Genomic DNA, 12,763 nt, shown 5'->3' with positions numbered 1-12,763 from the left:
TGTCATTAAGCAGTTGTCTGCATGACTAATGGAGTACAGCTACCAGGAGAAGATTCCTAGAGGAAATCATAGAATCACAGAATTGTTTAGGTAGCAAAAGACATGTAAGATCACATAGACATAACACTGCCAAATTCACCACTAAACCATGTCCCTAAGTGACACGTCTTCATCTCTTTTAAATACTTCTGGGGATGGTGACTTGACCACCTCCCTGGGGCAGCCCCTTCCAATGCTTCACAACCCTTTCAGTGAAGAATTTCTTCCCAATATCCAATCTAAACCTCCCCTGCTACAACTTGAGTCCATTTCCTCTTGTCCTGTCGCTTGTGAGCACTTCAGCCAGCTCCCTCAGTACCCTTCGGTGCATCCCATCCAGCCACAGAGATTTGTGTGTGTCTAAGTGGTGCATCAGGCTGCTAATTATTTAGCCTTGGATTATGGGGACTTTGTTCTGCTCCCCATCACTGTCTTTCAGCTCAGGGTGCTGGGTACTCAGATAACAACTGAATTTGTTATTAAAGTCTGAGGCAAAGAAGGCATTAGATATCTCAGTCTTTTCCTCATTCTTAGTCACTCTGTTTCCCCCCACATCCAATAAAGGATGGAGATTCTCCTGAGCCCCCCTTTTGTTGTTAATGTATTTATAGAAACATTTCTTATTGTCTTTTATGGCAGAGGCCAGATTAAACTCTGGTTGAGCTTCGGCCCTTCTAATTTTCTCCTTATACAACCTCATGACATCCTTCTAGTCCTCATGAGCTGCCTGCCCCTATTTCCAAAGGTCATAAACTCTCCTTTATTTCCCAAGTTCCAGCCAAAGCTCTCTGTTCAGCCAGGCTGGTCATCTTCCCCGCTGGCTCGTGTTTCAGCATACTGGGACAGCCTGCTCCTGGGCCTTTAAGATCTCCTTCTTGAAGAATGTCCAGCCTTCCTGGACTCCTTTGCCCTTTAGGACTGCATCCCTAGGGACTCTGTCAACCAAGCTCCTAACAGGCCACAGTCAGTGCTCCAAGTCCACGGTAGTCTTTATTCCTCCAAGAATTGAAAACCTTATTATTTTATGATCACTATGTCCAAGACAACCTCCAACCATCATATCACCCACAAGTCCATCTCTGTTTGCAAACAGCAGGTCCAGCAGGGACCATCCCTACTTGTCTCCCTCACCAGCTGTGACAGGATGTTGTATCTTACACACAATCCAGGAACCTCCTAGACTGTCTCCTCTCTGCTATATTATAAATATGAAAATAAGCCAACTGAAAGATCAATATGCACTAATATGCAAAACTTGAGTAATAATTGCTTGTGCAAGCCCCTGCACTAGCAAAATTCTGAATGCACAGTCACTGCTGGAGTGTCAGCACCAGGGACTAGCTGCTTCTAAATTATACTGGGAATGAATATTCATGGAGTTTATTTTCTCACTCTTCACCTTGCTCAATTAAGTGGTTCACATAAGTGCAACGCATTGAAAATGCTGATATACTGGAAACCCTGATATATTGCAAGTTAAAATCTATTGTTAGTACTAGAGGGAAAATGTCATTAGGAAGTTGAAATTAGCCAAATTCCGTTCTGAATGACATCCCTGTGCTACTCCATTTAATAGTGTTATACAGAATGTAGATCAGGGTGGAATATTCCCAGCAGTCTTTATATTGATATGCAAATCCTGTACTCTACTGGTTAGCAATGATCAGGAAAGTAAGATTAAGAAAAACAGAAAAGATTTTTGTTAAGCGGGACAAAATAATGCATTTATGCTAATGCACATTTGTCCTTGATATTCACCCCAAGCAGATGTTTATAGAAGCAAATTCCATCACTGAATTACAGTGATATGGAAGGGCTAGGATCTGGATAGCATTTGAAACAAGAAAAACTTTTCCCTTTGCAGCCTGGCTTATTATTCTTCTCTCCACTGCTCTGGAGCGTAGTGCCAGATGGTATGGGGCAGTTAGCAAGGGGAACAGTGAAACTTTACAGGAATTTTCCTTCCTGTGCATGACTATTTCTCTTCAGCACACTTTGACTTTGAAATTCAAGAGTCCTCAAGAGCTTACAGCAAATCTCACCTGAAACTGAGGAATTTCACACTACTTGCTTACAAAGGCCTACACACAACCTCTCTACACTCCTCCTTCTCTGAGTGTGTGTCAAAGTGGATCACAGCAGCCCATCTCTCCCTCACTGTTTTACAACATACACATGCAGTATCATCGAGGGACAGCTGGCTGCTTTGTCCCCTGTAGCTGCAGGTAGCTCCTTCACTTCATCTTTTGTCCTCATGAGAAAGGGGTGATCAAAAGAGTAGCATGCTCAGTCCCCAGTGCACAGGTCATTGCATACCTACCATGGCAGTTCCACAAATTCATCAGCCACAGTCAATTTCTAATGCACAGCACCCTGACCGTACTGCCATGTGTCCTCATCTCTGCACTTAGCAGTTAAGTGTTCACTCCTCCCTATCAGTAAGAAGAATCACTCATGACCCCTGAGCTCCCATAAGCATGAAGAAGGATACAGGGGACTAAGCAGGGCCCCTTGTTGAGAGGAAAGACAATGCATGGGAAACTAAAAAGAAAACAAACAAGAACCCAAACCAAACAAACAAACAAATTACAAACAAACAACAACACACAAAAACCCCACACCAACACACAACAGATGAAGAAAAAGAATCCTTTACATCTTCCAGAAGAAAATCTTGTTCTCTCAAAAATAGAAGCAGTTCCCCATGGCTTGCTGCAATGCCACATCCCAGTGATAGGTAACCCGGATTGGCCTGCAGTGTGTTAGCAAAGACAGTGCCAAGTAAACTATTATTTCTGTTCATGGATGGGAAAATGATGGTTGTGATGCAGAGGCGGAACAGGGTGACTGAGCTGGCTGCACTGGGCATAGAGATACTTGCCCTGGTAGACAGAAAAAAGATGTTAAAACATTAGGAGGCAGGACGGACAGAAGTTGGAAGAATATGACCTGAGGGGGAGAAAGAGCTGGCACAGAGTGGGTGTGGAGAGACGGGAAGCCAAGGATGAAGGAAAACTATTCTGGAGCAGGAAGAAACAGCAAGGTGAGGACAAAGGAGCTGAGTGCTGAGGAATGCAGCCCGCAAGTACAGACCTGAGAAGGTGCTAGGTACATTCTGCCTGTGCGTGAAGGGTGCTCTCCTGGATACTGTGCCAAATACAGCATTTCATGGGAGTGCCCCGAATCCATCCCAGTCAATACAGAAAGGCCAGATAGTGGGGTTAATTGATCAGCAGCTCAACGTGGTACCAGGATTCATTTGTTTCATTCTTTCTGGCCTATCTCTGAAGCTGGAATGTCCCAACTCACACACATCCTGAGCTGTGCCCTTTACATCTTTGCTCTATTTTCACTTGTGCTTCTCTTAAACCATCTCATGCCCTCCTCCTAATTCCCTTCCCCTCTTTTTTGGACCTCATTTTTACATCAGTCTCCCTGGCGCTGCCAACCGACCATTCCAAATCCCCCTCTGCCCCGGGACAAAAGCTGCACAGATGTGGGAAGGGCTGGCACTGGGAAAGCTAATGGCACTGTCATCCTGACCCAGCAGGGAGGCGGCTGTTTTACTCTGGGACAAGAGGCAGAGAAAGAAAAGGGGACCAAGGAGCAGAGAGAGAGAGGACAAAATAACCCAATAGAAATCCGGAAGGGAAATGCATGAGTGAGATTTCTATCAAGGAAAACAGCAGGGGGGGAAATAAAAACAAAAGATAGAAATGTGTGGAGAGGGGAAGGGAGGGAAAAAAAAAAAAAAGAAAAGAGAAAGAAAGAAAGAGCACAACTCAGGGGCTAAAGAATGGCAGGATGGGGAGGGAGAAGTTCGCATGAAAGGAGCTGAAAAGCCTGACGCACTGAGGGGAAGCCCAGCTGAGATCACTTTCTCTCCTTAACATCTCTGATAGACTGTCTGTGTAGAATTATTAACTTTTTTCCTTCCCTCCTTCTGCCCCCTTTCACTCCACCAAAGCCCCTCTCCAGTTTCTCAGGAGGCAAAGCAGCCTGAGCTGGGAACAGGAGGAGGGAAGAGAAGAGGATGCTCAAAAGCAGCTGCCCTTTAACTGAGATCACTGCAACATAAAAGAGAGACTAAATGACCATATTTCAGAGGCATTTCCAAAATACACAGCACCATGCAGTCCCAAAGGCCTCCAGCCTGCAGCACACCCTGCCCTCTCCAATGTATGTGGTTACAGCTACCCACAGGAGACCCATAGCTATTAACCCCTGCCAGTCCCTTGTCCTGTCGGTCCTTCATAGAACTGGGGAAGAAAGGCATTTACTTTAAGCAGTAATGTTAGACATTACCAGCATTTCTGGGTGTTTCTCTGTCAAAACTCTCTTTGTTTAATAACTTGATTGAGGGTGTTATCTCGGGGAGAAAACTGGATTTGGTTCCTTACCTTCAAAAGAGGGAATATCTTTAAAATAATAGTAATCTGCAGAGTCAGAACTATCGTAAGCCTTCCCAAACTCCACACGCTTCATTTTTACCCATTGTGAAGATTAACAGTGTCTGGTTTTTACTGCTCAGTCTTTTAGCTCAGAATTTCTACTGTAACATAGAGAGTAGTCAGGTTGTGGGAGCATGCCTTCCATCATAACTGTCTCTCAGCTATCTTAACCTAATATTTGGAAAAGTTAAAAATTAAAATACACTTTTTTATACCTAGTGCCCTGTAGGAAAACTAAGCTCTTTTCTGCTTAGGCCCCTCACAAATGTCCACTACCCTAAAACATTGTGCAAATCTAAACATACCAGGAAATGCCAGGCAAACTCACTCTCCTCCAGTGTAGCTTTCTGATGATGATTCAAACTTTGTCCCTGACATACATCTTTGTCACACCAAAATTTGCTTTCCAAAAGCCTTTTCTGGAACTCCTCAGTCTGGTCAGGATGAAAATCCAAACTCACGGGTGGCTCTTCACCGTGACTTTGTAGTGCTAAGGGTAACAAACGCATCATCTTTCTCACCAGAAGTTGCTATCTAATGGAGCAAGGACATTGCAGTTTGAGGTTACAGAAGTGTTCAGGATGGGATGCTCTACAAAGTGACTGTTCCATCAGAAGTTCCCATCACAAACTCCTAAGGCAACTACGAACATCTTTCATGTTTAAAATTTAAAGACCCTAGATGAATGATGGAATTTTTGCTTGTCTTTTGAGCCTCTACAGAAGAAGAGAAGACAGGGAGAAGGCCAATCTTGGAATGTCTTGGAATGTATAACGGTTATAAATTATAAATAATTTAGAAATGCCAGATAAAGACTCCAAGCCAAGTTTGATTCCAAATACAGATGATGGTTTAGGAGGTCCTTTTTCTAACAGAGCTTCTTAAGCCTTCCCTAATTCTGTTTGTGTTAAGCAAGTAAACAGTTAACTCTAATGTGTATGCATTTGGATCTGAGACAGTTGCTGACTGCAGCAATAAGCAGATGTGGTTCTGATACCTCCTGAGTTTGGCCCTCAGTTTTGACCTAAGTGTTCCTGAGCACAGCTACAGACAGATCTTAAAAGGTGATCTTCCTACTACAAGCAAAAGACCCCTGATTTAAAAAGGCAGTCTTGAAGAGCAGATAGGTCTGTGTATCTGCCCTTCCTGCACAGGGGATAGAGAGAAACTGTTTTGCAGGAACAGCAGCCAACACAACTCTTTCTGCAGCAGTAAGCAGCTGTCATCCTGACACCTACTACATCGGTGCTTCAGCTGCTATTCCAGGCTTGCACTAGTCCACTGCTAAGTATCTGGCAATACTGCACAGCAGTCTCCTTGTGTGACTCATTTCTGCTTTTTCTAATTTAAGAAGGGTTATTTTCCTTCCTTTAACATCTGAAAGCATTCTGATCAAGATCACAGAATAACCTCTCCTATTAATGCACACGGCATGTTTGCAGAAAACAAAGCCATCTCTACAGAGGACAGCCTCAGCATCACTACACTATTTTCCCTCCTTCACGATCCCAGTGCTTTGGGCTCCACTTCTGTATCGCATTTGATTCACTCCACTACTTTCACACTAGGCAGTTTAAATTCCTGGTACGGTGGGGGTTTTTTGGTCTTGTTTTGTTGTGGTTGTTTTTTAAAGATATTCAGAAAATTTTCCCTTTGTGATTAATAATAGGTTTTCCGTGCTGTGTGCTGGAGGGTATTTTACAGTGGAACTCCTATTAATATTAACAATCTCCAGACATGTATAGGAAGTAGACAAACTACATAGGAACTGTGGCTGGGCAGAAGTAATTGCCAGAACAGGAGTAGGACACCTTTTTATCAAGGGTGGATATCAGGAGAAATGAGAAGCTAGATACAGGGACAGACTCAGATATTAGTAGCGTTGCATTAGGTCTTATACACTAATTAATGTTGAGAACATGCCAGATGTCAGAGAACGCAACAGAAAACAAGGACATTATGATGATGATGATTATTCAGCAAGAGAGCTCGTTTGTGACTGAGAAATGCCCAGGGTAGAAATGAGTTTCATTAATTGCTTGGTGGGAGAAGAGAGGAGGCCCCTATTAGGGCATTGTCCCATGCACTGTCTGATCCCAGGAGAATGTTAAATAAACAATGCATTTGGAGAAGCCCAGAGGACATATGTCTGGAAAGCTGTAAAAGCTTCCTGCCATCCTTAGGGATAAAGAAGGGGAAGAGGAACTGGGCTGACATTTGCTCAACCTTCTGGTTTGTCTTTGTCTAACAGTCCGTAATCCCCCACATTTCTCTATTCACTTCAAAAATTCCCATGAATTCCCTGCTCACACCCTTACCAGCTTAAACAATCTCATTTTTAACCTTCACCAAAGGGACGGTAACTGGGTCAGACTGTGAGTAAGTTAAGGTATAAGTGCCTAAGAAAAATGCTGGATAGGCAGCCATAACAGTGAATTGGCACAAGTCATATGCATTGTGAGAAGAGACCAGAGTCAGTAGGAAAATTAAGTGAAATTGTGCTCATCTACAGATTTTGAGGCACGTATATGCAATGTTACTAAAGAGGTAATCCAGAGAATTTGCATAGGAGTTTGGATTAGCACTCTTAAGACTTATTACAACTGGGCAGAAAACTAGCCAATATTTGGATATAAGGCCAACTACACTTAGTTACCCATGTGTAGGTATCTATACATGAAAGAGCAAAGTGACATATCAGGCCCCCTTGGTCAGATATCTGGGGCACAGTTCAGTTGCCCACACACGGATACTTCGTGCCATTCGATACGCCTACAGGCAGTTCTTGGGATGCATTTGGAAATGACAGGGATGCTTTCTTGGGGTCCAGCTGCCAGTCCAGCATGGGTCTCCTACAGGCCTTGTATGTCATCTTGCAAACCCATGAAGATGTCCTGGATATCCAAGGGCAACTGGCATTAGATAGTTATGTTAGGTAAATGAATGAAGCACACAGGTAATGTCAGCTGAATCACTTGCTGGGCTACTGTGACTACTTTGACTAGGGTCTCCCCTGAGCTAGTCATGCTAGAAGTCTGCTGCTACCGAAGTAGCCCTCCTCACTTCCATCTGCCACTGAAAGATGACAGGTTTCCTCTAGTACCTCTGTCATACATAAGCAAATGAACTGAGCCATTGGTCTCTGTTGACAGTAGACCAATGAACTTAGAACTTCTTGAACTTAGACCCAGAGATTGCCTGACTCCTATATGTAAACATATAAATTCAGGAGTCCAGCTCGAGCTAAATCCCACCCCAATTAACACTAATGTTCCAAGATGCGTTATTGCTTCTGCCTTTCCCATGAGTTGAGCTTTTTTCTTCCTGTACAATTTCTGCACTAACTTGCAAGCATTAGCTAACCCTTACTAAAATTGTCAGAGGCAGTCCGTGTTTAATGCTAACACTGCTGCTGAAATAATATAGCTGATTTTGACATCCAGAAGTCAAAATAGCCACTGATATTTTGAAGAGAGATCAGAGAAGAGTTACAAGAATGTTTAAAGGACTAGAAAGTATTTCCTATAGTGCAGGAGGCTGATGACTGGGACTTCAGCTCTGCATGCAGAGAGATATTACTGTGCTACTCTACAGCAGCCAGTGAACAAGATTACAGTTAGTTCAACAGGCAGAAACTCCTAAATGTGACTTCCTCAAATGTTTGTACACAAATTGTTGCATAGCCTGTGTAAGCATGTCTGCAATCCTTTTACTGTCAAAGATAAAGACAGTTGAAAGAAAAAGCAAAGCCCATAAATAAAAATATAAGATGGCGATCACGATTTTTTGTTACTGTGTGGTCTTGAATCTAACAGAGACATAATATTGGAAAGTTGGAAGGGAAGCTAGGTGAATCCAATCTAGAAATAAATGCACAGATTCCTAACCAGGGTGCTACTAAACATTGAAGTAATACCAATGGTTGGATGGGCTCTCCATCATTAAGTGTTTTAATGGAGATTAGATGCTTTCTGCAACATATGCTGTAATTGAAAAACAAATTAGTTCAGAGGGCTGCTATGCCAGAGGTTCCAACTAGAGCATCACACTGGTTCTTCACAGCCCCACAACTGATGAAACTGGGAAACACCCATCTTCCTCAGAAGCCATCTTTCCACACTTTCCCTTTATCTGGAACCATCAGTGTCATTGCCAACAAATTCCTAGCCTCCCGCTCACACATGCTGCAGGTGGAACTTTTTGCTGAGGGTGACCACAGATGAGTGAGGGCACTTCCAGCTGCATGGTGTGGTTTGACCTGACCAACATTTGGCTGAAGTACAGACCTTTGTGGATTTGCCCACTGTGACTCACCATGCTCCAGGATGTATTTCACTATCTCGCCATGCCCGGTCTTGGCAGCATGATGCAATAAGGAGCAGTGATCAGGTCCTTGGATTAACAAATTGGCTCCCTTTTTACAGCATTCTATGAACTGGAAAAAAACACACAGAAGAAGGATAAGACAGGAGGAGCAGAAAAACAAATATGCAGGCAAATTGTTTACTGATTTTCATAGGATGTTAGTACAAAAAGGTAATAGAATGAAATAAAATATTACTTTAAAGCCAGCTTTTAGTCCCCAGTGAAAAAATTTCTGAAACTAGAAGTACTGACAATTATATGGGTTAAGAAGAGCAGTTCATATTTTCTAAACAATGAGACTTTACTGGCGATGAATTATTGCTTGCTAGCAAAGCTTGCAAACCACTTCTGGTGAAGCTGTTGGGATATTTTAAAATACATGTACTTGATAGAAAAATCTGGCTTCTCTACTGAAAATTCCAATTTTTCCTCACCCCAGGAGACAAACAGTTTCTGACTAAACCAGAAAAATCTGACTCAAAATTTCACAGGGAGGTGTTATTCCACTGTCCCAGATCAGCCTTCTTACACTCTTCCCCTACCCGGGGCTGGCAAAGGGGAAGCACTATGGGGGGTAAGAACAGGCAGGAAACAGCAACCAGTCAGGTCTCAGAAATCCTGCAAATCTGGGGGTTGGGGGGTGGGAAGGCGTGTGAAGCGGAGGTTGCAGTGCAGATCACTGCAGAAAAGAGGGAGAGGATTGTGACAGCAGGGCATCATTTATGATGCAGCACATCTAAAGAAGGGCAAGAAGTTTCACTGTCAAAACAAACACAGGCACAATCTTTTCAAGAAACACAAAGGAGACAATATTGGTGGAATGCTGGTTTAGTCTAAGGACTGCTCCCTAGATGCTGCAGCCACAAACACAGGGGTGGAGGTATGGAAGGTACACCTGCAGGCAAAGAGTTGGCCTAACAGTGCTGTCATTTTTACAAATAGCTTCAAGCTGGCTTTTCACAGGTAAAATTGCAATCATTAATCACAGTCCTTACCCAAATTCGAGGGCATGTTTTCAAATCCTGACTTGGCTACTGAAAGAGACAGCCTAAATAACTGTCAGACATAGAACTTCAAACTTCGGGCAAAAAAGATTTTTGCATGGGTGCCTTTTATTCCCAGTAACTCACAATATCAAGATACTACATCTTTTGAGACATCCATCAGATAAGACACCAAGCTGGTCTGGTAGTTGCCTAGGTAGAAGTTAAGTCTCTAGCAACTCTAGTGGGTTACCCACCAACCTCACTGCTGTAAAGTATCCTTTACTGTGTAAGGCAGTGTCAGAACTACTCTGCTGTTCAGCATTGCATTTGCTGGTATAATAATTTCCCTGTTAGTAACTGACGCAGTGCTCTTCACAGTTTGCTATGAAACCTAGGTTGAAAGGTGCTAACACCAGATCCTATTCACTCGAATTTCACACCTCACCTGACTGAGGTGTTCCCCTAATACTCAGGGTTTCCTGGAAAGGCTGTAAAAAGACATTTGCCAGCAGCCCCTACAGCAGTCTACTTACGTTTTGAGCAGAGGTGTGATATAATTTACAGTATATCAGACCTGCAAAAAGCTGTGAAAAAGTGGACAGTCAGTGCTCTGTACTCACCTTCAGCAGATCACCAGCTATGACTGCCTGTAAAAGTGCTGCAGGAGACAAACACAAAACTAATGTTAGGCAGAAAGCATTATGCATAGAGCCTCGCAGCCAAGAACATAGCTCACAGTATGTGCAGGTGAAGACTGATGCTTCAGTCTACTTGCATTCCGATGTACTACCAAAACAGATGTGAACCCCGCACCAGCAGGCATAAGACAAGCTGCCCATGTTGCATGAAAGCTGAATCAACATCCAGCCAGCATTTTCACTGTTGCCCTGGAACTACTTGCTTCTGTCAGAATTTTGGCCTTGAGACACTTCACGGACCTTCGAACAATGTCCACAGGGTGGGCCCAACTCCCTGGCACCTGAGCCGTGACTGAAGATGTCAAGGTCAAACACAGAGAACCTGAAAGTAGCCTCAGGCCTCTCAGACTTTTTCATATTGATGGTAGAGTGGTCAGTCAGTCTCAAATACAGGGAGAACCCCAAGATTAGGGGCCAACTTTGACATGCCAGTGGACAGCAAGTCCCCTCGATTTGGCAGGCAGGATCAAACACAGAGCAGGAACCAGTTCCCATCTTTTTAGCCTTTGTAACTTAGGCACAGAAGGAAAGAGAGGCAAAGAGAGGCAAAGTGACCAAAGACTCGCAGCAAGGCAGGACAGATCTGTGCAGAGAGTCAGACCTACTCACTACATGCTATTCTTTGTCCCACATCTGTTAAAAAGAAGAGAGAAGGCAAAAGTCTGGGACTCTGTATTGCCCTATATATCGGCTGCTGCATTCAGCTAAACACGTCATGGTGGCAAATAGCAACAAACATGAGAACTTGTTACAAATATACAGCTATACAACTATTTCCTCCATTTTTCCTCCTTCTCCCTATCATGACATATATAGTAATGACTAATCTTTCTGGGAAAGCACTTACTTGGTTTGTATCTTAGAAAGCATTAACATCTGCCTCAGTTCATACTTTTTCAAGAGTGCCTAAGCCCATTTGTATCTTCGAGTCTAGGCAGCGCAATCAAGTTAAGCATTTGCTCAAGTGCCATCCTTGATAAAGATGCCAAAAGCTCATGTAGGGAGGAAACAAGGGAGAAAGACAACCATAGCCTTGCCTCTGAAAAATAACACATGGGAAACTGCACAGTGTGAATTCCATAAGGAGCTTGTTATGGCTTCAGAAATGACAACATATCCAGGCTAAACACTGCGAAAAAGGAAAGGTGTGCAAAGACAACTCAACAAATGCCCCCTTCTTTGAAAATACATGGGGCTATGCATGGCTTTCTGGTCTCAGCAATACCTCATGCCTTGGCCACACAGCAGCGGGAAAAGCAAAAACCCAGTCCAGCTAAGTTTTAACTTGGGAAAGCAGTAGCTGCAGTTCTCGTAACATTGGATTTAGGGCAGTTCTAACTCAAATGACCGTAAGTTAAACTAAGTCCTACCAATCCCCAGGCATCTATGGGCATGAGGGCCCACAGATATGAGAAATACAAAAAGACAAACACCAGCAGGTAAGAGCTAGAACTGGGGGAAAGAAAAAAGTACGTGTTCTTCAGATTTCATTTTCAGTGGTTTATGTTTTTTTTTTTTTCCCCCAATAGTTCTAATACTGGCTCATACCAAATTAATAGCATAGCAGAATTTAGCCCTTGTATCATTCACTTTATCTTTTTCCTCCTTTTTGGCTGATCTGATCTCACTGCTATATTTATTCTGTGGGCTGCTTCAGTCTGGACTTGCATACATATTTTGCTCTCCTCACACATCTGAAAATCAAAGCAACTGGTGGCACCAGCTTTTCAGTGCCTGCTACATCCAGTATTTTAAGACATTACTTACTTCTTAAGAGGCAGAGAAACATTTTCTTATGCAAACCATGACTAAGATTATAGTTCAGAGAAGCCAGGAGAGAGATCTAGAAAACTATGAAGTGAAAAGTCTGGTAAGTCATACGAAATCTTCTGTGTTGAGTATATCTAACCAGAGGTTGGTCGGGTGATAAGGCTATTAGGATAAAGCAGCTCTAAAACACATTCAACATAATTAGACCAATCTTTTCCTCTCTGCTAAGCCTTCAATCCAGCAAAGCATTTAGGCAGGTGTTTATCTTTGAGCTAATCACATTCTTTTCACCAAGTCTACCTGCACGCTTAAAAGTAAGTGCTTTGCTAGAGTAGACCCTATTGCATAAATGAATACATTATAGATCACTAAAACCAGCTGGCATAACAAGCAGATTAGACTACAGTAAAATAATTCAGTGCTATAAGCCAGGATGCTGGAAGACTTACAAGCT

General features: G+C 43.1%; 1 protein-coding gene across 1 annotated transcript in view; it reads right to left on the bottom strand.

Annotated features, from left to right (window-relative positions):
* DGKI (diacylglycerol kinase, iota) overlaps window positions 1-12,763 on the bottom strand; it is a 124,261-nt gene that overhangs the window by 4,041 nt on the left and 107,457 nt on the right. The window contains exons 27-28 of the mRNA XM_010156558.1: window positions 10,462-10,499; window positions 8,805-8,925 (exon numbers count right to left, since the gene is read on the bottom strand). Coding sequence (XP_010154860.1) covers window positions 8,805-8,925; window positions 10,462-10,499 — 159 coding nt within the window. The remainder of the gene's footprint in view (window positions 1-8,804; window positions 8,926-10,461; window positions 10,500-12,763) is intronic.

The sequence above is a fragment of the Eurypyga helias genome, unplaced genomic scaffold (assembly GCF_000690775.1).
Source record: "Eurypyga helias isolate BGI_N326 unplaced genomic scaffold, ASM69077v1 scaffold11328, whole genome shotgun sequence".
NCBI classification, from domain to species: Eukaryota; Metazoa; Chordata; class Aves; order Eurypygiformes; family Eurypygidae; genus Eurypyga; species Eurypyga helias.
Note: the sequence above shows the minus strand (reverse complement) of the source record. Positions and strands in the feature narration are given on the sequence as shown.